The 27,240-nt window shown below is 38.0% G+C and overlaps 1 protein-coding gene and 1 long non-coding RNA gene across 3 annotated transcripts in view; one reads left to right on the top strand and one right to left on the bottom strand.

Moving 5' to 3' along the window:
* The window catches only part of A2M (alpha-2-macroglobulin), a 40,680-nt gene extending 20,340 nt beyond the window's left edge, over positions 1-20,340 (top strand). Inside the window, exons 17-36 of the mRNA XM_027093320.1 lie at positions 286-394; positions 1,969-2,089; positions 5,151-5,379; positions 6,112-6,238; positions 6,591-6,712; positions 7,110-7,161; positions 9,102-9,185; positions 9,457-9,633; positions 9,958-10,045; positions 11,017-11,173; positions 11,937-12,011; positions 12,458-12,638; positions 13,910-14,133; positions 15,755-15,973; positions 16,133-16,260; positions 17,153-17,243; positions 18,345-18,413; positions 19,282-19,384; positions 19,818-19,859; positions 20,200-20,340. Coding sequence (XP_026949121.1) covers positions 286-394; positions 1,969-2,089; positions 5,151-5,379; positions 6,112-6,238; positions 6,591-6,712; positions 7,110-7,161; positions 9,102-9,185; positions 9,457-9,633; positions 9,958-10,045; positions 11,017-11,173; positions 11,937-12,011; positions 12,458-12,638; positions 13,910-14,133; positions 15,755-15,973; positions 16,133-16,260; positions 17,153-17,243; positions 18,345-18,413; positions 19,282-19,384; positions 19,818-19,859; positions 20,200-20,216 — 2,415 coding nt within the window. The 3' untranslated portion in view covers positions 20,217-20,340. The remainder of the gene's footprint in view (positions 1-285; positions 395-1,968; positions 2,090-5,150; positions 5,380-6,111; positions 6,239-6,590; positions 6,713-7,109; positions 7,162-9,101; positions 9,186-9,456; positions 9,634-9,957; positions 10,046-11,016; positions 11,174-11,936; positions 12,012-12,457; positions 12,639-13,909; positions 14,134-15,754; positions 15,974-16,132; positions 16,261-17,152; positions 17,244-18,344; positions 18,414-19,281; positions 19,385-19,817; positions 19,860-20,199) is intronic.
* The window catches only part of LOC113612976 (uncharacterized), a 171,433-nt gene that overhangs the window by 110,437 nt on the left and 33,756 nt on the right, over positions 1-27,240 (bottom strand). The window contains exons 4-5 of one of the 2 annotated variants that reach the window (XR_003430043.1): positions 23,390-23,545; positions 21,559-21,774 (exon numbers count right to left, since the gene is read on the bottom strand). This is a non-coding gene — a long non-coding RNA (uncharacterized LOC113612976). The remainder of the gene's footprint in view (positions 1-21,558; positions 21,775-23,389; positions 23,546-27,240) is intronic. The other variant, XR_003430042.1, reaches the window with a different exon arrangement.

Genomic DNA, 27,240 nt, shown 5'->3' with positions numbered 1-27,240 from the left:
TTTAAGGATGCCAGTGGTGAGGCTCAAAAGTTGGATTCTGACTGAGCTTCCTCAGTGCACAGTAAAGACGGGTGTTAGAGCGGGTGTTAGAGTAACAGTTATAGGTAACGCTGGGGTGACAAGAGGCAGGGACACTGTTTGAAAGAAACAACTTCCAAATCCAAAAACACAAAAAGATTAATATTAAGCTAGTTGGATTGTTTGTTAAATTCAATGAAAAGAAGTATGTGTATATACATATTTTATGATATTTGTGTACTGATTAGGTGATGATTTCCTTTACAGGATATGGGCTTAAAGGTATTCACCAACTCAAAAATTCATAAACCCAAAATATGTCCACAGCCTCAACAATATAAAATACAGTCATCTCAAAGACTGTTATCTTCTCCAGGTAAGAAATTAAGAAAAATTAATTGCCTAATATATTGAACCAAATAAAATAATTCTTTAAAAAAGATAAAATGTGATGAAATTAATTAAAAAGGACTTGTGATTTCAGACATAGAGAACAGATTTGTGGTTGCCAAGGGGGAGGGAAGAGTGGGGGAGGGATGGACTGAGAGTTTGGGGTTGGTAGATGCACACTATTACATTTAAAATGGATAAACAACAAGGTCCTACTGTAGAGCACGGGAAACTATATCCAATCTCCTGAGATAAACCATAATGGAAAAGAATATAAAAAAGAATGTACGAAAAAAAAAGAGAGAAACAGAAAAAAAAAAAGAATGTATATACGTGTATAACTGAGTCACTTTGCTGTACAGCAGAAATTAACACAACATTGTAAATCAACTGTACTTCAATTAAAAAAAAGAACTTGTGATTTAGATATATTAAGGTTCTTGCTCAAGGTCACATAGTGATACAAATCAAAAAAATTCTGTTTGTGTCCAGCTCCCACGTATGCAGCTGGAAAGAACACAAGGCAGGCTGTAAAAAGCGTTATAAGACAGGTGCAGATATGAAGAATAAAAGAAAGGATTGATTCTGATTGAGGAATCAAGAAGTCATTCATATAGAATTTGCTTCTAGTAAATGGAGATGTGTGAGTTTTAAAAGGGAAGGGAAAGTTTCCAGGCATAGGATAATGTAAACAGAAACAGAAATTCACAAATTGGGACTATATTCTCACCAGTCAAGAAAAGAAGCTCTTTAACTTCCCCAAAACATCAGCTAATATCCATATTGAAATCACACTCATTTGTCAATGATATGGGCTACTTCTTTGATGAATCATAGAGTAATCAATCATTTATTTATTTATGGTCTGATACTGTCAAATCATGGTTGAATATAGGTTGAGTACAAACAAAAGAGTTTGTCAAAAATCAAGGTAATCTTTCAGTGAGAATCAAATGGCTATACGGAATTTAAATAAAGATCATTGTATATTTTTATTAGTATTTATAAATTATATCCTTTAATCCTTTATCAATAAGATTTGTAGTAAATTTATGTATGAACAAGTGTATAGATGGACAAGATTTGTCCCAGTGACAAATCTTGTCTCTTCTGTCTTATCTTCTGACACATTTGGGAATAAAGGGTCACATTAGGGAATAAAGAACTTTTTAAATTCTTGATTCTCTCACTCCTACAAACGGTTTCTCAAAGCCACTGTCAAAATGTCTGGGTACGATTTTTCTTTGCTCTCGCAGAGGTGCAGAAGCTGCAGAGCCTCCTTTCTGCCTCTAGGTTTCTTTCACAGGCAATCCAAGACTCGTCCTGCCTCTAGGTCTCACTGTTCTCTGATTGTGATTCTCTTCCCCCAGCTCACTCCTAGCTTACTGTAATGCTTCAGAATTCATCTAAAAATGCCACCTCCTCCAAGAAGCTTTCCCTTAATACCCAAGTGTCCTCTCCTGGTTCCTATCTATTTCATCACCCTATTTCTTTTGTAGCACTTACTACAACCTCTCATAAGCCTTATCTTTATATTTATTGTTTCTGTCTCCTCCGCAGTCGTAGCTGAAATGGGAAGAATTCATGAACTTATGCATATAATACATATTTCAGAGCCTCCCACAGAGACTGTGCGGAAGTACTTCCCTGAGACATGGATCTGGGATTTGGTGGCAGTAGAGTAAGTAACTTCTTTCATATATAAGATGCAACGATATAGATTCCTCACAATTTTCAATTTTTAGCTAGTTTTTCAATATCCAAGTATATCTTTTGGACACATTGCTGTGTTCAGGAGAGGTTTAGTATAATACTTCTGTCATGAAGTCTCACTAATCTAATTTAGTATCAGAAATTTTGCACAAATGTCATTCTAAGATTTCCAGAAAATGAGCATAAGGACTAAATATAACCAAGAACTGCACAGATTAACACCTATAAGAGATCCTTCATTGCTCGGCAGTCCTGAGTTAAGCACAGGGTCAGTCAAGCCAGCTCTACACAGTAGTAGTAGAATTTAAAATTATAAACCTTCCCTCAGTGGAACAGTATTTTAGAGAAAAAAATTTAATAACAATCTAAAACTACATATTTATCACTATATCGTCTATAACAGATTATACTACAGCTACATGTCTAAGGTGAGACTGATATAGACTAGAATTGAAAACAGATTTGGAAAAAGGGACTTATACATTCCCATTTCAAGCCTTGATTATACTCTCCATTATTGGTATTTCTACTAAGTGCATTCAAGTCATGACAATAGAATCATTTATATAGGGGTACTCTTCCTAGAAAGGATTTACAGGTATACCTCAGAAATATTACAGGTTCCGTTCCAGACACTCCAATAAAGCGAATATCACAATAAAGTGAGTCACATGAATTTTTTGGTTTCCCAGGGCATATAAAAGTTATGTTTACACTATACTGTAGTCTATTAAGTGTATAATAGCATTATGTCTTTAAAAATGTATATACTTTAATCAAAAATACTTTATTGCTATGAAATGCTAACCTTCATCTAAGCCTTCAGCAAGTCATAATTTTTTGCTGGTGGAAGGTCTTGACTTGATGTTCATGGCTGCTCACTGATCAGGATGGTGGCTGCTGAAGGTTGGGATGGGGCTGTTCCTTAAAACAAGACAGCAATGAAGTGTGCCACGTCAATTGACTCTTCCTTTCACAAACAATTTCTCTGTAACATGCAATGGTGTTTGATAGCATTTTACCCACAGTAGAACTTCTTTCAGAATTGGAGGCAATCGTCTCAAACTCTGCCACTGCTTTGGCAACTAAGTTTTTGTAATATTCCAAATCCTTTGTTGTCATTTCAACAACCTTCACAGCATCTTCCGCAGGAGTTGCTTCCATCTCAAGAAACCACTTTCTTTGCTCATCCATAAGAAGCAACTCCTTATCCATTCAAGTTTTAACAGGAGATTGCAGCAATTCAGTCACATCTTCAGGCTCTATTTCTAATTCTGGTTCTCTTGCTGTTTCCACCACATCTGCGGTTACTTCCTCCACTGAAGTCTTAACCCCTCAAAGTCATCCATGAGGGTTGGAATCTACCTCTTTCAAACTCCTGTTAATGTTAATATTCTGACCTCTTCCTATGAATCAAGAATGTTCTTAATGGCATCTAGAATGGTGAATCCTTTCCAGAAGGTTTTCAATTGACGTTGCCCAGATCCATCAGAGGAATGACCATATATGGCAGCTATAGCCTTACAAAATGTATTTCTTAAAGAATAAGACTTGAAAGTCAAGATTGCTTCTTGATCCATGGGCTTCAGAATGGCTATTGTGTTAGCAGGCATGAAGACAACATCAATCTCATTGTGCATCTCCATCAGAGCTCTTGGGAGACCAGGTGCATTGTCAATGAGCAGCAGTATTTTGAAAGCAATCTTTTTTCCTAAGCAGTAGTTCTCAACAATGGGCTTACAATATTCAGTAAACCATGTTGTAAACAGATGTGCTGTCATACAGGCTTTGTTGTTCCATTTATAGAGCACAGGCAGAGTAGATTTAGCAGAATTCTGAAGGGCCCCAAGATTTTCGGAATGATAAATGAGCACTGGCTTCAACTTCAAGTCACCAGCTGCATTAGCCCCTAACTAGATAGTCTGCCTGTCCTTTGAAGCTTTGAAGTCAGACATTAACTCCTCCTCTCCAGCTATGAAAGTCCTAGATGGCATCTTCTTCCAATATAAGGCTGTTTCATCTACATTTAACATCTGTTATTTAGTGTAATCACCTTCACTAATTATCTTCTGGATAATTTGCTGCAGCTTCTACATCAGCACTTACTACTTCACCTTGAGCTTTTACGTTACAGAGATGGCGTCTCTCCTTAAGCCTTATGAACCATTCTCTGCTAGCTTCAAACTCTTCTTCTGCAGCTTCCTCACCTCTCTCACCCTGCACAGAACTGAAGAGAGTTATGGCCTTGCTCTGGATTAGGCTTTGGCTTCAGGGGATATTGTGGCTGGTTTGATCTTCTATCCAGACCATTCAAATTTTCTCCATATCGGCAATGCGGCTGTTATGCTATCTTATCATTCAAGTGTTTACTTTTAATTTCCTTCAAGAACTTTCCTTTGCATTCATAACTTGGCTAACTGTTTGGTGCAAGAGGCCTAGCTTCCAGCCTATCTCAGCTTTCAACATGCCTTTACCACAAGGCTTAATAATTTCTAGCTTTTGATTTAAAGTGAGAAGTGTGCAATTCTTCCTTTCACTTGAATGCTTAGAGGCCATCGTAGGGTTGTTAACTGGCCTAATTTCAATATTGTTGTTTCTCAGGGACTAGGGAAGCTCAAGAAGAGGAAGAGGAACAGGGGAATGGCTGGTCAGTGGAGCAGTCAGAACACACACATTTATCTATTAAGTTTGCCATCTTATATGGGTGCAGTTCATGGCACCCCAAAACAATTACAATAGTAACATCATAGATTGCTGATCACAGATCATCGTAACAAATATAATAATAATTTAAAAATCTGAAATATTGAGAGAATTACCAAAATGTGACACAGAGAGATAAGGCAAGCAAATGCTGTTCGAAAAATGACACCAATAGGCTTGCTTGACGCAGTGTTGCCACAAACCTTTAATTTGTTTAAAAAAGAAAACACAGTATCTGTAAAGCACGATAAAGCAAAGTGCAAGAAAGTGAGGCGTGCCTGTATTTAACTGCTTACTTTTTGTTCTGCACATTGCCACCTCCCCAGCTCCTCAGGTGTGGCTGAAGTAGGAGTAATAGTCCCCGATACCATCACTGAGTGGAAGGCAGGGGCCCTCTGCTTGTCCAGTGACACTGGACTTGGTCTCTCTCCGACTGCCTCTCTCCGAGCCTTCCAGCCCTTCTTTGTGGATCTCACGATGCCCTACTCTGTGATCCGCGGAGAAGCCTTCACACTCAAGGCCACTGTGTTAAACTACCTTCCCAAATGCATCTGGGTAAGGCCTTCTCTTTATTAACTTGAACACAAGGTAACAGTCAAGTAAATTAAAAACTGCATTCCTGGGAATACTGACAAACTCCTGTGTGTAAGATGGGCTCACCAGGAGATAACACTGTCAGAGATACTCATATGTTATATGACTATGGTTGCTGGTATCTCCAAATACCAAATGACAACTTAAAACAAGGTTCTGACCCTTATCATAACCCTTTAAAGTTAGGAAGTTTGTGTAACATGAAGATTTCTGACATGAACAACAAAAACCAGTATGCTGATTCTCATGTCTTATACTCTCCAAGGTTTCAACCTCTACATTCCCATATATTTAACTTTTCTTATATGACTAACTGTATTAAACTTAACTTTTAAAGTTATTTATGTGCATCTCCCCATAATTGTTTATAAATCTTGTATACTCTGCTGGGAGGGCTGAGGGTATGGTCAAGATCCTAAGCCAAAGGAGTAGAGCTTCCACAGGCAACAAACATACACCATCATGACTTTCCTCTCCTCTGCTCCTACCACGTGAAAGAGCAGATTATCCCCAAATACTAGTGTTTAGATGTCAGATCCACTTATAAGATGCCCAGTCTTCATTTATATTATCTTCAGTATTAGGCAACCTGAAATCTACCCAATCCCTCAATGTGCTTTATTTCAAGCCATTCTTCCTTTGGCCCCCTTTCCCTCTGGTCTATTTGTCTTTTTGTCTCATGCGTGGTTTCAGGTCAGTGTGCACCTAGAAGCCTCTCCTGCATTCCTAGCTGTCCCAGGAGAGAAGGAACAAGAGACTCAATGCATCTGTGGGAATGGCCGGCAAACCGTGTCCTGGGCAGTAACCCCAAAGTCATTAGGTGAGAGACAGCCTCCTAGAGGCAGTTCTCTACTCAACGACTGTGTGTGTCTGTCTATGGGATCCTCATATCCAGGCAAAGACGCCCCCACCCCCCACCAAATGGTAGAAGTTTTTTCTTTGTCTTTCATTCTAGGACGTCTAGAAGGATATACCCGCTTCCCTCACCTCCGGCTCCACCTTGGATTCCCAGTATCATTAGCCTCTAGTCTATGTTGCTTCCATTCCTGCTCCTATATTTTTATAAAACAAAAAAATAAGGTCACAAAGCATTAAACATTTATAAATCTTGGGGTTTGGAGGCATAGAGGAAGAGAGAGATGGTGCTCATCTCTACTGGCCCCTTTTTCCAGGGAATGTGAATTTCACAGTGAGTGCAGAGGCACTGGAGTCTCAAGAGCTGTGTGGGACCGAGGTGGCTGTGGTCCCTGAACATGGAAGGAAAGACACAGTCATCAAGCCCCTGTTGGTGGAAGTAAGTAAGCCTGCCCATTTGATAAGTCACAGTGAGTCAAGAAAAACAATGGTGAATCCAGCTGGGGTTCCAACTTTTAGGTAAGAAGGGCTAAAAAATAGATATATGAAAAAAGAAATATATATATATATATATTCATGGGATATTTCACAATATGATTCTCTCTGTGTGTGCTTCTCTGTCTCTCTCTCTTGATTTTACTTTGTAATTTTCTCCTCCCTTTCTCATCTGTCAACCTGTCTCCTTCACATTACTTATAGAATTTGCTTCTATAATATATTTGAAAATCAGTTCCAATCCTTCTCTTCATCAAGAAACCTGTAGTTCCCCTATTAACACACATGTCCTGAAAGTCAGTCCATTCTCATTTCTAACTTTTCTTTCTTTCCACCTAAAGCCTGAAGGACTAGAGAAGGAAGCAACATTCAACTCCCTGCTTTGTCCATCAGGTAAGACTCAGTCATCATAATTAAAACAACATTGACTAGAATATAATATTTGAAGTTCAAAGTATTTTATAGATACCATTCCTACACTTTCCCTATGAGGTAAGCAAGACCCGAAGAACCATCAACCCATTTCGTAACTGAGGAAACTGGTTTTTAGAGAGGCCAAGTAATTTGATCAGCTGAATATCCGTATCCCAGGAATCCTGAGTCTTTATTTCTTAAGCACCTGTGCAAACATCAAATTGTCCTTCTGACCAGTGTATGATGTGGTCATAGGTAGAAAGTGGGTAGATTCAAAATGAATACTGCCAAAGGGGATATTTCCTTCGATATTTAGTAATACCACACATGGGTAGCTGAATTCAAGCCCCTTCAACACTGAGTTTTGCATAGCTAACCACACTGGATAATGAGACTATGCTATTTCCAGAAGAAAAGGTTGCCATAGCCTTTACCATTTGTCATGTCAATATTTGTTTGGTGCCAATCCTATACCTAGTATCCTATCAGTCACTGGGAAGGGACTAAAGAAGCTTACAGTAAAAGATACAGTTTTATCTTTGTGGAGAATTTCCTAAACAGAAACATTTATAGAAATTTAGTACACGAAGAAATTTATCAACACAATGTGTTCTCATCTCAAACCAATGTCTAATCAACATCATGTGTTCCTTACCTTTCTGTACCTACTAATTTCTGTTTATTACCTTTTTTGTCATGTCAATACTTAAAATATATAAAACGTATTCTAAAAACATAATTGCCTTATTATTTAGCCTTATTTCTACATTTAAGTGAATTTAGTCCTTACTACCAAATCCATATATGTCATGTTTTCTTACAAAGCTTTTTTTGAAGAGAAGTTTTTGACATACAAATAATACATACACAATTAATATAACTATGTATGTATTTAACACATAATTATATTATGTATTTAACTACATGATTAAACTTAATTATATAACTATCAGTAATTAATATAATTGATAATACACACATAATTAATGTATACAACTTAATGAGTTTGGAGATAAGTATACACCTGTGAAACTGTCACCACGATCTATACCATAAGCCTATCCATCACTTCCAAAAGTTTCCTCCCACTCTCTTATTATTATATTTTTATAATATAAGATCTATCCTATTAGCAAATGTTTAGGTTTACAATACAGTATTGTTAACTGTAGGCACTATGCTTTACAATAGACCTCTTGAATTTATTCATCTTGCATAACTGATAGTTTGTACCCTTTGACAAAAGTTTTATTATTAATCTTATGAAGACAGGATGCAGTATAATGATAAATACATTTTTCTTTTTTCATCTTCATGTAATTCACTAATATTAAAATGCCAGCAAATGTATGCTTATCAGCAGCAGTTAATTTATTTTCACTGAGTCAAATACTGTTCATCTTCACCCCTAGCCCCATGTCTAGCAGTTCCATTAAAAATACTGTCTTCATATCTGGTGAAATTTGATGGAAGTAAAGACGGAGCATTATGGTAGAATTCAGGAACTTTTTGAAGATTTTTCCTTTGCTTATATATACATAGTGGGTTTTTTGCATACAACTGTTGTGTGAGGAGGCTGGGGATGGACATGAAATATATCACCTTGTGATAACAATCTTGTGTTAGCCATAGGATGATTACAACAGAATCACAACATCACAGGTACTTGTCAGTTTGTAGCCTTCTTTTGGAATGCAACTCCACATACAAGGAGGTTGGGGAAGGAAAGTTCTAGAAATCTCAGAATCCCATTCATATATGTTGAAGGTATTTTTTAAAACTGGAATATTAAAAGAGGGACAACTTTTCAGAAGAAGTTTAGGTACAAGGCATAGTTCTGGCTTCTGGGTCTTGGAACTCTTCAGGAAGATATACAGCAGAAATCATCTTCATTGTGGCTGATTTGTTTCTTTCTCTAGGTGCCGAGGTGTCTGAAAAATTATCTCTGAAGCTGCCACCAAATGTGGTAGAAGAGTCTGCCCGAGCCTCCTTCTCAGTTTTGGGTGAGTCTCCAGCCCTAGGGGACTACTGTACTATATTAGACAATGTCTACTATATTTTTTCCATAAATACTTTCTCAAAATAACAGCTATACTTTTAACTTCTTTCTTCTTTGGACTTATTTATTGCTTCCAATCATACTTCTGTTCCTTGAAGACACCCTTCCTAAAATTCCTCATTTCTTTACCTTAGCTAATTATTCATTTCTTCTTAATGATTCTGATAGATTATAATCTATAAGCTTTATGACTTCCCATCTCTCCCATTTCCTAGGAGACATATTAGGCTCTGTCATGCAAAATACACAAAATCTCCTCCAAATGCCCTATGGCTGTGGAGAACAAAATATGGTCCTCTTTGCTCCTAACATCTACGTTCTGGATTATCTAAATAAAACACAGCAGCTGACTGCAGAGATCAAGTCCAAGGCCATTCGCTACCTCAACACTGGTGAGTCACTGAATAAGGGAGTGAAAATTTCACAGTGCAATTTTAACAATAGGTTGGAATCCCCAATAGGCTTGAGTTACTTATCAATTCTATGATATGTAAATTTATCATACTATGATAGTTACAATAATAAGAATACTATGACAGTTGACTTCATGGTACCTAGCCAGTGTCCAACCTCCAATAAAATGTTTAGGACTCAGAACCATCTAACACATTGCAGCAAAATTTAGGAACTATCACAAGATGCCAAGGCATTTTGTTTATTTCTCTGGCTACAGAATGTACAACCCGTCATGTTGCTTCATTAACCTTCCATTCCAGGTTACCAGAGACAGCTGCTCTACAGGCACTATGACGGCTCTTACAGCACCTTTGGGGAGCAACATGGCAACAATGAGGGTAACACCTGGTAAGGGAAAGACAGTTTTTTGAGCTCCTGTTTTTGTGTCAGGTCTTTTACATATATTATCAAAATTATATTCCCAGGAACCCTATCAGATATGTATTATTAAGCCTATAGTTGGTTATACTAGATAAATATACCAAAACTAGCAAGGTAACAAGCAAAAAAGCTGAGATTCAAACACACGTATGTTAGATTTGTCCCCAGAATTCATCCTGTTCATAATACACCAAGGTATTCTTTCTGAAATAGCTATTTTTTTTTCTAAAATAGCCCCCATAACCATGATTTTTTTAATGAGATAGCCAGCAAACATATCATATAACTTCTAGATAAACCATGCTCACTTCAGTTTATGTTTTTAGATCATATTCATCTTAATCACTAATAAATTCAATAATAGGAGGAAAGAAATGAGATGGAGCCAGTGATATGAAACACCGTTTTAAAATCCCTAAGGCAAAGCAATGTCAGAAGTTACTGCATGTAAGAGCTGTGTATGAGAAGATTCTGCCATCTACAAAGAAAATCGCTAAAGAAAAGATTTAAAGCCTTACTCAAATAAAATAAAAAAATAAGTAACATTAGTACAGTTAACCCTTGAAACACATGGGGGTTAGGGGCACTGACCTTCAGCAGTAGCAAATTCACATATCATTTTACAGTCGGCCCTCGGTATCCCCAGTTGTGCATCCACGGATTCAACCAACTGGGGATCATGTAGTATTGTAGTACATATTTAGTAAAAAAGAAATCCATGTGTAAGTGAACCCATGCAGTTCAAACCATGTCGTTCAAGGGTCAGCTGTACGAGAGCTAGCAGAGTCATCAAGTAAAGGCAATGGGAGCTCTAAGTAAAGAATTCCTGTTAGATGACTCACGTCAGTGTGAGAAGTGTCCTGTGAAGCCTGTTGCTGTGATGTGGTTATAAAACCACTGTAACAACGTAAATGTGATCATCACTTCCTCCCCTTCAGGCTCACAGCCTTTGTACTGAAGAGTTTTGCCCAGGCTCGAACCTATATCTTCATTGATGAAGCACATATTACCGAAGCTCTCACCTGGCTTGCCCAAAAGCAGAGGGACAGTGGCTGTTTCAGGAGTTCTGGGTCACTGCTCAACAATGCCATTAAGGTGAAGTGTTCTCGGAGCTAGTGTTGATTTGTCCATTACACTGTTCTCAAGGATGAGGAGAGGAAGTGATAACATAAGAATTCCTTAAGGAAGGTATCAGAAGAAAATAAAACCTGGGTAGCACCAAGAAAGAGGGGATGGAACTTAGAGTGACTGTGATACTTTGCTTCATGGGGATGTATATGGGTAAGGACAAATTCCATGACAGCAGAATACAAGGAGCTGATTAAGAGCATTCTCAAAAGTTACTGGGAGTTTTTAAATTACTGATTCATTTTCTGTACCGGTAATTCATCTGTTCATATTTTCTATTTCTTCCTGGTTCAGTCTTGGGAGATTATACCTTTCTAAGAATTTGTCCATTTCTAGATTGTCCATTTTATTGGCCTATAGTTGCTGGTAGTAGTCTCTTATGACCCTTTGTATTTCTGTGGTGTCAGTTGTAACTTCTTTTTTCATTTCTGATTTTATTGATTTGAGCCCTCTCCCTTTTTTTTCTTGATGAGTCTGGCTAAAGGTTTATCAATTTTGTTTATCTTTTCAAAGAACCAGCTTTTAGTTTCACTGATCTTTTCTATTTTTTTAAGTTTCTATTTTATTTATTTCTTCTCTGATCTTTATGATTTCTTTCCTTCCTAAACCTTATGCTTTAGTCATAAGGTTAGGTTGTTTATTTTAGATTTTTCTGGTTTCCCGAGGTAAGCTTGTATCGCTATAAATGTCCCTCAAATTATTCAAATCTGTCTCTCTCTCATATTTACAGGGTGGAGTGGACGATGAAGTGACCCTCTCTGCCTATATCACCATTGCCCTTCTGGAGATTCCTCTCCCTGTCACTGTAGGTGCCCTTGCTGAAGCCTCGTTCTAGATGCAATGAAACTGCTGACCTGATGTCTGAAACAACACCCCACTAAAAACCAGTTGTCAGCATTCCTTCTATGCAATGTCAATGCTTCCCAGATCAATAGAGAATTTAGTTAGTCCATTAAGAAAGATTTACACTTCCCCAGTGACGACCCTAGTCTATTTTTCCCCTAGCAACCCCACTACCACCATCACCACACATGCAGAACGAATTCTAAAGATATGGTCTATATTCCTGCCTTATGAATGTGAGACTAACAGATTAAAAAAAAATACTATTCTCTCTATCCGTAAGAATGAGGCTAGAAAGACAAGTGCTTTCCAACAACTTCCTGACCTCTGTGCTGTGGTCTGTGTTTATCCAGGAGCACTAGCCCCCCTATTCACACAGCTCGCTCCCTTCTCGCTCTGCCTTCCCAGCACCCTGTCGTCCGCAATGCCCTGTTCTGCCTGGAGTCAGCCTGGAAGTCAGCCAAGGAAGGATCCCGAGGCAGCCACGTCTACACCAAGGCACTGCTGGCCTATGCCTTTGCCCTGGCAGGTAACCAGGAAAAGAGGAGAGAAGTCCTCAAGTCACTTGATGAGGAAGCCGTAAAGGAAGGTGAGAGCACACCCGGGATCTTTCTCCCATCCCACAGTCTCTGGATCAAGGATTCCATATCAAAAATACCCCATGACTACCTCTCAGGACCCCTTTCCCCTCTCTTCTTTTGTCTATGTCATTATGGACTCAAGGATTTCTTACTCAAGTCACACATCCAAAGATAAGAGGCAATGTACTGTATATATACAAAAAGGCATAAAGAATAATAAGCAAACACCTTTAATACTTCCCTTCCAGCTTAAGAAACAAAATATTACCAATGCTGGAAAAATCCCTTGTGTACCATTCCTACCTGCAAAAGTAATTGTTATCCTGAATTTGTCATTCCAAACTCCATGGATTTCTTTATCTTTTTACTGCATATGTATCCCTAAATAATATTCAGAATGTTTACATTTTTCCTCTTTAGATAAGAAGTATCATCCTTCTGAGTATTTCTGCTTGATCCTTGTCTGTCTGTCTGCCTTTTGCTTTTTAAGTTCAACATTAGGCAGGCTGATAGGAGTCTCCTGTATGGGTATGTTCATTTTCACTGCTGCATGATACATTACAATATATTAAAAAGGCCATAATTTATTTAGAGAGTCTCTCCTCATGGATCTTTTCTTGTTTCTTATTTACTTCTATTGCAAACCATGCTGCAATGAATACTCATATACCCATCTCCTTGAGGGTGTGTGTGAGTTTCTCTGACTTGTACTTAGAAAGCGTAACTGCTGATTAGCGGGCTAAACACATCTTCCCCTTTGCTGGATATCATCAGATTACTCTCCAAAGAGCTGTTTTCTTCCCACAGCAGTGTAAATCCGTTCCCGTTATTTCACACCCTGTCAGCCTTTGCTATTTTGAGGATTACTCTATTTTTTTTTTAATCTAATGAGTGTACACTCCATTATCTCATGTGATCTGTGATCCTCATAAGAAACCTCTGAGGACAGGCTTTACAGAAAGTTGAACAAGCCCTAGACAGGGTCTGGATAACCTCAGATGTTGGAAATTACCACAACCAGTCAGAGAACTTGCTCTGCCATTTCTCTCTTCCACCAACGCAACCACCGCAACCATTTGAAAACCTAGTGGCACAGCTTCTGACTCCTTAGCCCAGATGAGACAAGCCTCGTTCAGCTGTCTGTAGGCAGGAAGTCGCCAGATAAGATTTAAGAGATTATCACTGGAAGGCAACCCGCACTTCAGCACTGGCCCTTGTCCTTTTACCTGAAGTTAAATATGAACATGTGGTCACTTGCAAATCTTTTTCTCATCTCCAGATAATTCTGTCCACTGGACACGACCTCAGAAACCCAAGGCACGAGTGGAGCAGTTGTACCAACCCCGGGCTCCCTCTGCTGAAGTGGAGATGACAGCCTATGTGCTCCTCGCTTACCTCACTGCCCAGCCTGCCCTGACCTCGGAGGACCTAACCTCTGCCACGCTCATCGTGAAGTGGATCTCAAGGCAGCAGAACTCCCAGGGGGGCTTCTCCTCCACCCAGGTCTGTGGTTAGCGAGAGCCTTTTACTTTATCTTCAGGTAGAAAAATGTTTGAACAAGATGCAAACACATACAAGAAGAAAAGAAATGAAGATAAGAATAACTTGAAATGAGAAGAATGTTATTAGTATTCAAGGATGGTGAGAAATAAGAAAAAATGAGAGTCAAAGAGGGCTGAGGGGGCTTCCCTGGGGGAGCAGTGGTTGAGTCCACCTGCTGATGCAGGGGACATGGGTTCGTGCCCTGGTCCGGGAAGGTCCCACACGCCGTGGAGCGGCTGGGCCCGTGAGCCATGGCCACTGAGCCTGCGCGTCTGGAGCCTGTGCTCCGCAACAGGAGAGGCCACAACAGTGAGAGGCCCGCGTACCGCAAAAAAAAAAAAAAAGAGGGCTGAAAAGAAAATGCCAATTCTGCCCCACCCCCATCCCATATTTTTATCACAGGCTCCTATTTCCAGTAACAACTCTACATCCCTAAAGCAATAGTGGGGCACCAGGACCCTACACACAATGGCCACAGCAGAACGAATTTAAAAATCCACCATTCTTCTGGAAGTTCTAAGAGTCCTTTCAAGTTGTTCCCAGAAACACTATTCAGAAACCAATCACCTCTCCTTGCAAAGCTCTCCATTTCTAGGTCCACTTTGACTGGCTTCTTTTAAGGCTGACACATTTCATGCTTCCTCTATCCACCTCTTAATATACAAACATTTGTTCATTGGGAGCATAAAGAACTATCTTTATTCATCCAACCTCCTGAGCCTAACTATATAACCTTATATGTAAAAAATTCATCAATATAGACAGAGCAGGGAGTTTCATCTCCAGAGAATTCAGAGGTTAGCGTATGCACCCTAAAAGAGAAGCAGAATGTGACAGAAAGACATTCCATCCTTTTTCCACTGTATTTAATCTCTTATTTTTCCATATAAATGGAGAAAATAATTTTGTTAAAAGTTATCATTCATTTCTTAGAAAATTATTATTTGAAGGATGCCAGGTTCAATGTGGATGAGAATTGAGAATATGACCTGCCCGCTGGAGGGGGATCCAAACTTCTGATGAAAAAGAGAGAACCAAATAAAAATGTCAACAAATCCAGAATATAATTATAATTATTCATTTTTTATTTCCTCTGGAGAAACCGAAGCATGACCCTGATCATGGCTGCAAAGGACCCTGGGTTTTCTCAGGGCACTGACCTCAGCAGCAGAGCAGAGTGTAGCTTGGGGTGAGAGCCAAACTAAACTTTGGTTGGGTGGTGACAGATATGACCACAGTTATCAAGAAAGACATCTTAGGCAAACAGCTAATGCTAATAAATAATTCCCATTCATATATATTCTCCACATTGTATACCTCACATATATTTATAGAGAGAAAAGAATCGATTTTCTGAGAAATAAATTTCTAAAGCATATAGTACAAGGCAGATATGTGAAGGTTATGGTTCTGTCATCTATCTAAGGATTACAATCAATCTTGAAATGAGAACCTCAATATTTAAGCAGTGAGGGAAACAGGAAATAGGAAATCAAAGCCCCTTTTGTGGCAGCTAACATGGGCCTTTGGGTCTTCAAAGGGTTGTCATGCCTAAGTGGGTTCCCTCACCTGTCTCTTCCAGGACACCGTGGTGGCTCTCCATGCTTTGTCCAAATATGGAGCAGCCACTTTCACCAGGACTGGGAAGGCTACACAGGTGACCATCCAATCTTCAGGGACATTTTCCACAAAATTCCAAGTGGACAACAGCAACCTCCTGTTACTACAGCAGGTTTCATTGCCAGAGGTGCCCGGAGAATACAGTATGACAACGACAGGAGAAGGATGTGTTTACCTCCAGGTGAGATTCCAGGGGCAGGTGGGGACAAAAGGTCCAGAGTAACATTGTCACTGAGAAGGCCTAACACAGCAAATGATGGGGCAAATCAAAGAAAGAGTTGAGGAAGTTGGGAGGAATCCTGGGCAAGGGAAAAATCACAGATTTTTGTCTGTTCCACAGACATCTTTGAAATACAATATTCTCCCGAGAAAGGAAGAGTTCCCATTTGCTTTGGAGGTGCAGACGCTGCCCCAAACTTGTGATGGGTCCAGAGCTCACACCAGCTTCCAAATCTCACTGAGAGTCAGGTAAGATCTCTGACTGCATCACGCAGTTCTGGGTGTAACAACCAATCTTCTTACTGGAACTCCGCATTAAGCAGAGCAGGGTGACAGTGAACGTTTGTTCTACCTTTATTGAAAAAGCAACGTGTTCTCGTGTTGACACAGAATCTCTCAGTGATGGGGCTTACATTGTACATCCCCCAACTCCAGGATCTATTAGTGTCTAGTCTCATTATTTACAGCTTATTAAGTCCCCTCAATAATAAATAAAGAACCTCTAACCTGAATTCCTGACTTTATTCTAATGTAATTATTCATCCTGATTTCATTCTATTGTAATGAAATCCTATATTATTCTTGCTTTATCTGGGACAGAAGTGGAGACTTCTTGAAAAGCGCGAATAGAAGGAAGTAGTGACTCTCTAGTTAGAATTCCTACTGGTAATAATTAAATCTCAGATTATATATAAAATAATCAATTTTGGGGAAAATACATACATAAGCAGCCATATTCAAATACCTACAGGGCTATTTGTGTCTGTCCTCAAGAATATTATAACCTGGTTGGGGATACTATTCAGGAAAAAAGACAAAGTATATGTAACAAATAACTGCGACAGACTAGCAGTCTCATGCCCAGCTAAGCATCACTTACAGAGCTTCCTTAAAATGCAGATCCTCAGAGTTCACACCCATGAAATTCTGATTCATCAGGTCTAGAGTATAGGCCTGGTCTCTGTGGCTTTAACAGGCTCCCCTGAAGATTCTAATGCACAGACAGTTTTTTGAGCTACTTGGTAGGAAATTTAGGAAGACTTCTGGTACTTTTCAGGGCTGTTGAGTGCTTACTGTGGACATAGAAAAAAATATTTAATAACACAGAAAATCCTAATTCCTTTCTTCCCTGGATCTTTAGTTACACTGGAAGACGTCCAGCCTCCAACATGGTGATTGCTGACGTGAAAATGGTATCTGGCTTCATTCCCTTGAAACCAACAGTGAAAATGGTAGGTTTACTATAAGCCTAGGAGACCCTATTTTATTTAATATTTTATGTATCTCTAGACTAAGAAAACATTAATATAAAAATACTATTAAATTAACTTCTATCAAAGACATTACTGTCTGCAAAAGGAGAAATATAATTTAGCACATTTATATGGGGGTTTGTTTGTTTGTTTTCTCATTTAACTTTGTTTAAATGGGTCTCAAAATTTTATGATGGATTTTTGGTCAAGTTTCCATTAAGGTATTAATAAAAATACTAATTTTAAAAACTAATAACTCAAAACTGCCGCCCACAGAAAAAGAAATGATCCATAAAACATTCTCCTTTTCTTCTAGTTTTACGATACATTGTTATCATTAACCAGTCTTTCACTACTAAGTTCAATGGTCAACTCAGACGGTTTTGAGACTGGGCTTCCACCATTGATCAAACTGGGGTGGCAGGTATTAGGGATCATACTCATTTAGCCTTCTGAACTATCTGGGCAGACCTGGTGACCTTGCCAGCTCCAGCAGCCTTCCTGTCCACCGCTTTAGGGACACCCACAGCAACGGTCTATCTCTTGTCATGAACAGCACTTTGCTAGGAGCCACATCTACTAGGAAAAAATTGTCAGCAGGCTACTGCTTTAATGGAGCTTAGAATCTTCAGAAGATAAAGCATACACACATGAACTAGTGAAAAAAATATGAGAAAGATTGATTGACATAAACTAGAACTATTACAGAAGTACAGAGGAAACTGAGATTGCTACAAGTTATAATAAGCAAAAAAAGTAAAAAAACAAAAACCTCCTTCATGAAGGAATGGAATGTGAACAGAACCTTGAAATATAGGTAATTTCCAAGTTTAGGACATTTAGTTCCCTTTTCTTCAAATAAATCAATTTACACATAGGTCCTGTGTCGTATTAAAGTTAAACCGTGCATCCCAATTATCTTTCATTTTTAATTCTGCCACATTATTGCCTTTGCTTACAAAAAGCATTTGAAGAAATTTTACCCTCAGGCTTAATTTGGTAATAAACATTCTTCTTTTCTCTGGTTCCCCAGGGTTTTCTTCTGTTTATTAACATTTGTGATGTCTTAATTTTCTTCAGCTTGAAACATCTAACCACGTGAGCCGAACAGAAGTCAGCAACAACCATGTTTTGATTTACCTGGATAAGGTGAGAGCCCTGCCATCCTATCCAAAAAAAATATGGATAATGAGCTACCTGGGAAGTGAATGAAGGCATTTTGGAGACATCACCTCCATGCTAAAAATTTGAGAATTCTAACACTAGGTCCAGTGAATATTCTCCTCTCCTTCTCTATTTATATTTCATCTGGGACTATGGGAAGAAATGACTTGTTATAATATTGGGATATGAATATTTCTAGGACCCCATAAGCAAGAAATTCTCCACAAAAGGTGCTCATTATGTGCACAAGTTATTTTGAAGACACATATAAGGAAGTAACCATTATTAGTCAACTATTGTATCAACAGCACATCAAAAAGACAAAAGGGCGATATGCTATCAATCTCAGCAAGGACTTAGACCATAAAACAACAAGACCAGTGCACCAATAAACCAATCTGATTTTACAGTTGTATGTTGTTGCATAGTTTATTCATTCCTACATTGACGGATATTATAGTTTACGAATTTTATGAAACATAGGCTGCAGTGATCCACCTTTTATATTCCGTTTTGAGTCGACACAAGTATTTCTACAAGATAGAGTAGTGAAGCTGTACTGAATCTCTGATACTTAAAAATAAACACAGCTATTCAAACAATAAAAAGCCTGCACCATTCACCCCTATGAACAGAGGTATGCACTCACATTGACGGGAGTATATGAATAGTTTTAGTTATTTAAGAAACAATTTGGGGAAGTTTTCACCTACTCTGAGAGCTTTTGGCCCAAGTTAAGTACCCTGTTAGTTGATAAAAAGTTTTTCCCCAAAATAGATGAATACTTAAATTCACTCAAAGAAGAGAGAGGAAAGCTCCCTGGAGAGTCATTTAATTCCCTTTTGCTTTATAGGTGACAAATCAGACCCTGAGCTTGTCCTTCACGGTTCTTCAAGACATTCCAGTAAGGGATCTGAAACCAGCCATAGTGAAAGTCTATGATTATTATGAGACAGGTGAGTGAAAGCAAAGTTCACACAGAAATTAAATACCTGATCACAGAAATTTAGATTTGAGAGATGTGTTGGGGCAATTCATTGCACTAATCACTCTCATCACTTCATTTTGTCTCTATCAAGTCTGATATAAATATATTATTACTAATACAAAGCACCTGTAAGATATTTAGTTCCCTTTTCTTCAGATAAAATCAACTGTAGGACAATATGAAATTTAAATAAGTGTAATCTGTACTCTTACCCTTCAGGAGTTTAGGGTAAAGGAAAGCATAACATAAAGTATTTGAAAATATAAGACAGAAAGCAGCACATCAAATGAATTCTGCTGAGGTTTCTGTTGCAATTCTTCCCACAATAAAGATTCTTTCACTGACCTGTAACATAGATGTTCACTTTCCCTCTCACTTCTCCTATTTTTGTTTTTATTCAGATGAGTTTGCCGTTGCTGAGTACAGTGCTCCTTGCAGCAAAGGTAAGCAATTCATACTCCTTCCAGATGGAGTCAGAACCCCTTTGGCTTGTCCCTCAAATCTCCTCCATAAAATTCTAGCTCAATATTTCTCATAGACATCATACTGTTCACAGTGCAACTTATTATAGAAAAATACATTTATTGGGAAAGGGCCCCTGATAGTCATACCTCAGACAGTTCACAGAATTGCATATTAGATAATTTTAAGTAACGGATCTCATTTCCCACTATACTAATTGGATTTCCTCAGGAACCATGCTACCCAGATCTAAAGGAAGGAATATTCACTGTTCTGGAAACCCAAGTCCATCTTAATTTTCTATTCTTTCCACTATCACAGACACTGGAAATGCTTAAAGACCACATCAATGAAAACTGCTTTGCTGGAGTCCCTGTTCCACAGACTCAGATCTCCATGGAAGAAAAGAGTTTTTATATCTCTGAAGGCTTGTTGAATAAACCTTTTTCTCTGGCCAGCCCATATTACTGTTTACTCATTTATTCAATAAACACTTATTACACTTCCATGTGATTCCCAATAGACTCCTGAGATAAAAATTCACAGCAATCAAGGGCTAAAGGATTTCAAAAAATGAAAAACATTACAGAGGTGGTGGTCACAGTAGGCTTCATTTAGAGGTTGCAGGGAAAAGAAGAAAGTATTGGATTATGTACTAGGAGCATGTAAAGTGAGTTTGGTTATAGGATTACCCTAATAAAAAGCTGAAGAGTGGATTTATGAGAGAATAAAAGGCTGACTTGACAAAGAAAGACTTTCTACATTAAAGGGAAATATGAAATAGAAAGTTGAATATGTCCAACATTGGGAGGCAGCATAATTAATTGGGACTTGATTTGAATTGGAAGTTACGTGACCTCAGAACCAAATCTGCCATTGACCAATACAAGTGATCAGTCAGTTAACCTTGGGTTTCAGATTCAAGAAAGGATGACAGATTGAAAATGCTGAAGAGGTGATTCAAGTAGAAGTGAGTTTTCCTAGAAGAAAGAATATATAGGATTCAAAGCCCAAATAGGACTGTTACATCTTTTTTCTGCAACTTTGAGCCAGAACCAAAGGATGGATACAAACTCAAGAAGGTATTCAGAGGCATTAAGTATTAAAATCATCCATTATATGGATGGAGGGGCAGAAGCTTCTGGAGTTTGAAGAGAAGGTCCCTGAAAAGTCCTAGAGTCCTAGTCTTCATCTGGTTGAGTCTGACAGAAGCCTGGATGCTATAAACTAAGAACTCTAAAGGACTTGAAGTTCAAGCACCCTTAGCTCTGTCTCCAGGCTAGGCAAAATTGAAAGATAAATGTTATCACCTTTGTGCTAGATTCTACTCTAAGCACCTCAGAGGTATTAATATATCAACTCTATGAAATAGGTATTCTTATAACAAATGAGGAGAGTGAGGCACAGAGAGGTGTAACTTGCCCTAAGCTACTCAGCTAGTAAAGGGCTGAACCAGAATTCAATACCAAGAAGTCTGGTTTCCAAGTCCACACTCATAACCTCAAACCATGCTGTCTCTCCAGCCCACTTCAGACAAGAAAGCCAAGAAAAAAACATATTTCAGAGCTGAATAAATGTTATAATTAGTATCAATTAAGCATCCATCCAGGGCATGAAATATTTTAAAAATTAGGAGTATGACAAAAGAAAATAAATTAACAGGATTAAAATAAATTTTACCTGTTAGTTCTAGTCCTTTTTTCTTTGTTCATTGCAAATCATGACTGCAAATGTACTTGAAGAGTACACTTGTTGCAAATCAATCATTGTGTCTCCTTGGACCAAAAAGATTCATTCCAGAAACACTTCCTGATTACTTCCTGTGTGTCAGGCACTATATTCCATGCTATGATACAGAATTCAATAAAATGGGATTCCTTCCTTAGAGAAATTATACTGCAGAGTAAACGAAAAGGATACATATTTGGCTTATTATAATACTACATGATAAGAACTGCAAACTATTTATTACCAAGATGGACTCCAGGCACAGTGACCTTCTCAAGTTTTGACGTACCACATCCAAGGTCTGATATTCTTGCAATTATCAAGCACTCTCTATGAATTCATTTATAATTTGCTTCATTTTTCTTTCATTTGTATTGTAAGATTTTGGACACTATTTTTGTGACCAGGAAAACCTGGACCCGTGCATCCTCTTGAGCCATGAATTTTCACATTGTGTTCTTTACCCTGGGGAAAGGTCTAATTATAATTGAAAATGGATTTGCCACCAGCCTACTGATATAGGTAGAATTTTAAAGAGTGACATATCTTGACTACATCGAATTTTGTGAATTGAGATTTACTCTTTCTGTAAAAGGATGTGGAGACATGACAGTAAGTGAGATAGAGATGTTCAGGGGTCAGTTTATATAGAGTTTTATATTTTATTTTTAAAAATAATAAGGTCCGGTCTTCCCTGGTGGAGCAGTGGTTGAGAGTCCGCCTGCCGATGCAGGGGACACGGGTTCGTGCCCCGGTCCGGGAAGATCCCACATGCTGCGGAGCGGCTGCGCCCGTGAGCCATGGCCGCTGAGCCTGCGCGTCTGGAGCCTGTGCTCCGCAACGAGAGAGGCCACAACAGTGAGAGGCCCGCGTACCGCAAAAAAAAAAAAAAAAAAAATAGATCTTCCCGGACCGGGGCACGAACCCGTGTCCCCTGCATCAGCAGGCGGTCTCTCAACCACTGCACCACCAGGGAAGCCCTATATGCTTGCATTTTCTCACATTTGCCTCATCACCAAACTCATCCTTCCCCACCTTGAGTGACTTGGTCAGAGGCAACCCTGTGCCTCAGGGCAACCCTGTGCCTCAGGGAAATTGGGTGGTTATGGCAGGAATTCAAAGAGAAAGAAATAGAATACTTGATCCACCTTGCAAGAATAAATGACTTTTATGTTTATTTAAACCCCACTGATAAATCAAAAGTTAATCCTGGAAGATTAGAGTATGACAGTTTACTGTATGAAAGAGGTCACAAGAATTCAGAATATGTTAGGAAACATCTAAATGATGGCAAAATATGTGGCTGGAAGCAGAATGAGGAAGCACTCTATGTATCATTAAAGAAATATCCCCAGGATTATACTGTTAGGAGAAAACAGTAGAGCTAAGAACAGGGTACATATTATGGACTCATATTATAATAAAAGGGTGGGAGAGGAAATAACATGTCCTTTTTTTTTTTTTTTTGCACTTAAATAAACTAAGACTAGAATGATACCCACCAGAAAAAAAAAAAAAGCTACTAAAAAAGTATTTATCTTCCTACAGAAACAGTATAAAGTAAGTGGAAGTTTTCAAGGATGGGAAGGAGACCACTTAGAGAATACCATTTAAAATTATTTGACTACTGAACTGTTTGAACATATTTACTATTCTGAAAAGTAAACTAAAATCCAGTGAATAAGAAGCTTAAGTCTAAGAAGAAATATTGAATTCAGCACCTGCCAATCTATACAAGGAGAAAGAATACTTACTCTATAAAGTACAATTAAAGATATCTTACCTCATAATCTTCATTTGGTCTTAAATCCCAAATACTCTTCGTATCTTGTTTTGTGAAAAGTATTTTCTTGCTCTTGCTTCCCTTTTTCCTCCTTGTATTTGATTTCTCCTCATCCTTTCCCCAAATGTTTATCCATTTCTTCTCAGCCTTTGTCTACTTAAGAAGACAAGAAACAAGTTCTTTAAAATTGAACAGCACACGTTCACCCTGATCCATCAAATAGTCTTACAATAAAAACCTAACACCTTTACTCCAGTCAGTTCCAATTATCTTATTAGGTTATTTGTGGTAGTAGTTCATTAGTTTCTAGTCATTTGGTTTTCAAAGTTTAGTGTGCATCAGAATTACCTAGAAGACTTGTTAAAACATGTCAAAGCACTTGAATAGATATTTCTCCAAAGAAGTTATACAAATGGCATATAAGTACATGAAAGATGCTCAATGCTATTAGTCATTAGGGAAACACAAATCAAACCCATAATGAGATACCACTTCATACCTAAAAAATGGCCATAATTGTTTTAAAAATTAACGAGTGTTGCCTAGGATGTAGAAAATTGTAACCCTTGTTCCCACAGCTGGTGGGAATGTAAAATGGTGCAGCCACTGTGAAAAAGTTTGGTGGTACCTCAAAAAGTTAAACATAAAATTATCATATGATTCAACAATTCTGGTCCTAAGGACACACCTCCAAATAATTGGAAAAGGGAACTCAACCAGTTGCTGGTACACCATTGTTCATTGCAGCATTAGTCACAATAAGGTGGTAATCAAATGTCCATCAACAGGTGAATGGATAACTAAAATGTGGTATATACCTACAGTGGAAAATTATTCAGCTATGAAAAAAGATAAAGTTCTGACATTTCTACAACATGGATGAAATTTGAAAACATTATGCTAAGTGAAATAAGCCAGAAACAAAAGGACAAATATTGTATGATTCCACTTACATGAAATATCTAGAATAGAAAAATTCATAGAAACAGAAAGTAGATTAGAGGAGACCAGAGACTGGGGGCAGGTGGAAGATTGGGGAACTATTGTTTAGCAGGTACAAAGCTGCTCTTAAGAGTAACAGAAAAGTTTTGGAGATAAATAGTGGTGATGGTTATACAACATTGCATATATGATTAAAGCCACTGAACTGTGCTTTTAAATGATGGTTGAAATGGCAACTTTTCTATTCTATATATTTCACCATAATAAAAACACAAAAATAAAAAATCCAGTGCTAGGCATATCAGAGTGAAAATTTCGAAAACAAAGACAGAGAACATATATTAGAATGAACAGACCACTCAAAAGCAATAATTGAAGCCAGAAGATAGCGAAATAATATACTCAAAATATTGAGAGAAAATAACTTCAAATCTAAAAATATATACCCAGATAAACCATCACTTACAAACAAGGGTCAAAAAAAATTTTTTTAGATGAACAAAAGACAGACTGGGAGAAGATATTTTTAATTCAAATAAACAATAAAGTATTAGTGTCTAACAGAGAACAGACTTGTTTAGGGGGAGGGGGTCGGGGAAGGGATGGAGTGGGAGTTTGGGGTTAGCAGATGTAAGCTATTATATATAGAATGAATAACCAACAAGGTCCTACTGTATAGCACACGGAACTATATTCAATATATGATAAACCATAATGGAAAAGAATACTAAAAAAGAATGTACATATATATAACTGAATCACTTTGCTTTTTACAACATTGTAAATCAACTATACCTCAACAAAAAAAGTATTACTGTCTACACTATATCTTTTAAAGGCTATAAATCATCATGAATAAGACAAATCAATAGAAAAATGGACAAAGGACATGAAACAGCAGTTCACAACTAAAGGAAATATAAGTGGTTGGTAAACACAGGAGTTACCTAGCCTCATTAGTAATCAGAAACATGCAAATTAAAACATTATACACATCACATCAGGAAAAATTTTAAAGCTTGGTAATATTAAATTTGGCAAGGTTGGGACTTCCCTGGTGACCTGGTGGGTAAGACTCCACGCTCCCAATGCAGGGGGCCCAGGTTCGATCCCTGGTTGGGGAAATAGATCCCACATGCTGCAACTAAGAGTCCGCATGCCCCAACTAAGAAGTCCGAATACTGCAGCTAAGAAGGCTGCATGCCACAACTAAGAGTCCATATGCCGCAACGAAGATCCCGTGTGTCGCAAATAAGACTCAGCACAGCCAAAATAAAGAATAAATAAATAAATACTTTTTTTTTTAATTTGGCAAGGTTGCAGAAAGGGATTATATACATCGAAGGGCAATTTGTTAGTATTCTAAAATATGCATACACTGGTAACAATTCCACTTCTGAGCATCTGCCATAAAGAAATATTCCATATGTAAATAAGGAGACTACACAAGAATGTTCATTACAGTACTGTTACTAAGAAAAACTAGAAACCACAGTTTGAGTATTAAAATGGCTAAATAAAATGTAGTATTGTGCCCTGTAATACTACAGAGCAGATAAAATGAATGAACTGGCTCTGAATTAGAACATTCAGAAACTCTTCTTCCATTAGATAAAATTCTTAATCCTTTACACATAAATGGCAATTTTTACCCAGATGGATCAAGGAAGGAGAGAATCACAGCAAAATCAATGGAAAGTTTATATAATCCCTTAGGCAAAAAAAAAAAAAAAAAAATTGATTTTCACTTGAAATGTTCAATGAGTAAATTTGCTTAATTTACCTTAAAACTCAGAAGAAACAATTTAAAAAAAATAGTAAAGCCTGGATTTGAATTCCAGTTTTTTTGTTTTTCTGTTTTCTTTAATCCCTCTACAATGGCTCTATGCTTGTGAACTGTATTAAAAGATGTCCTTCATGTATCCTTAAAAAAAATGCAGTGTGGCAGAGAAAGAACTTTAGCAGGGGAATAAATGAGTCATTATTTTCACTGGACAATGAGCTTGAGTCCTTTTTGGTATAACATTAAAGATACAAGATTTTAATTTCCAGAAGTTGACACTCTTACCGATGTACTTTATTTTGCAGGTCATTTTTAGAAATGAATGAAATTACCTTAATTACCAAGTTCAGCTAAAAAAATTAATGAATTATAATTTTATGGATAACAATAGTTTAAAAAGTGTTTATTATGTTTTTCACTTTGTGTATTCTGATTAGTTTCTAATTTAAAACTAGTAAGGGCTTCCCTTGTGGCGCAGTGGTTGAGAGTCTGCCTGCCGATGCAGGGGACACAGGTTCATGCCCCGGTCCGGGAAGATCCCACATGCCGTGGAGCGGCTGGGCCCGTGAGCCATGGCCGCTGAGCCTGCGCGTCCGAAGCCTGTGCTCGGCAATGGGAGAGGCCACAACAGTGAGAGGCCTGCGTACCGCAAAAAAAAAAAGAAAAGAAAACGCAGTGTTTATGGGAGCGATTAAAAATGAGGCTTGACAGATCAGTTGAGACTGATTTATCAAGGGTGTTCAAAGAAGTCTATGTTTTATCCTATAAGTAATAGGAAGCCAATGGAATCTTTTAAAAACAGGATAGTGGCATGATCATATTTGATTTAAGATGGTAACAAGAAGCAGAAAGGGGCTACAGTGGTAGGGACAGGTGGTAAGGAGACAATTACAGTAGCCCTTATTTCTCAGGAAAAATGTGTGTGGAAAATGGGCTGTGAATATATTCTACTTCTTAAAACTGATTCTTTCATTTTTAACACTTAGAGAAAGCCAGAATGCTTCGCATTAATATAACAAGTTCTAGACCAAAATGAAAGTCTACAAAGAAATTTTAATATATGGGCCTACTATAAATAGGTTCAGCTTCCTATGCAGTGTTTTTTCGAGTCCATTAAAAGCCATAA

This window comes from Aethalodelphis obliquidens, unplaced genomic scaffold (assembly GCF_003676395.1).
Source record: "Aethalodelphis obliquidens isolate GAN/ISIS:26980383/991018 unplaced genomic scaffold, ASM367639v1 scaffold83, whole genome shotgun sequence".
NCBI classification, from domain to species: Eukaryota; Metazoa; Chordata; class Mammalia; order Artiodactyla; family Delphinidae; genus Aethalodelphis; species Aethalodelphis obliquidens.
Note: the sequence above shows the minus strand (reverse complement) of the source record. Positions and strands in the feature narration are given on the sequence as shown.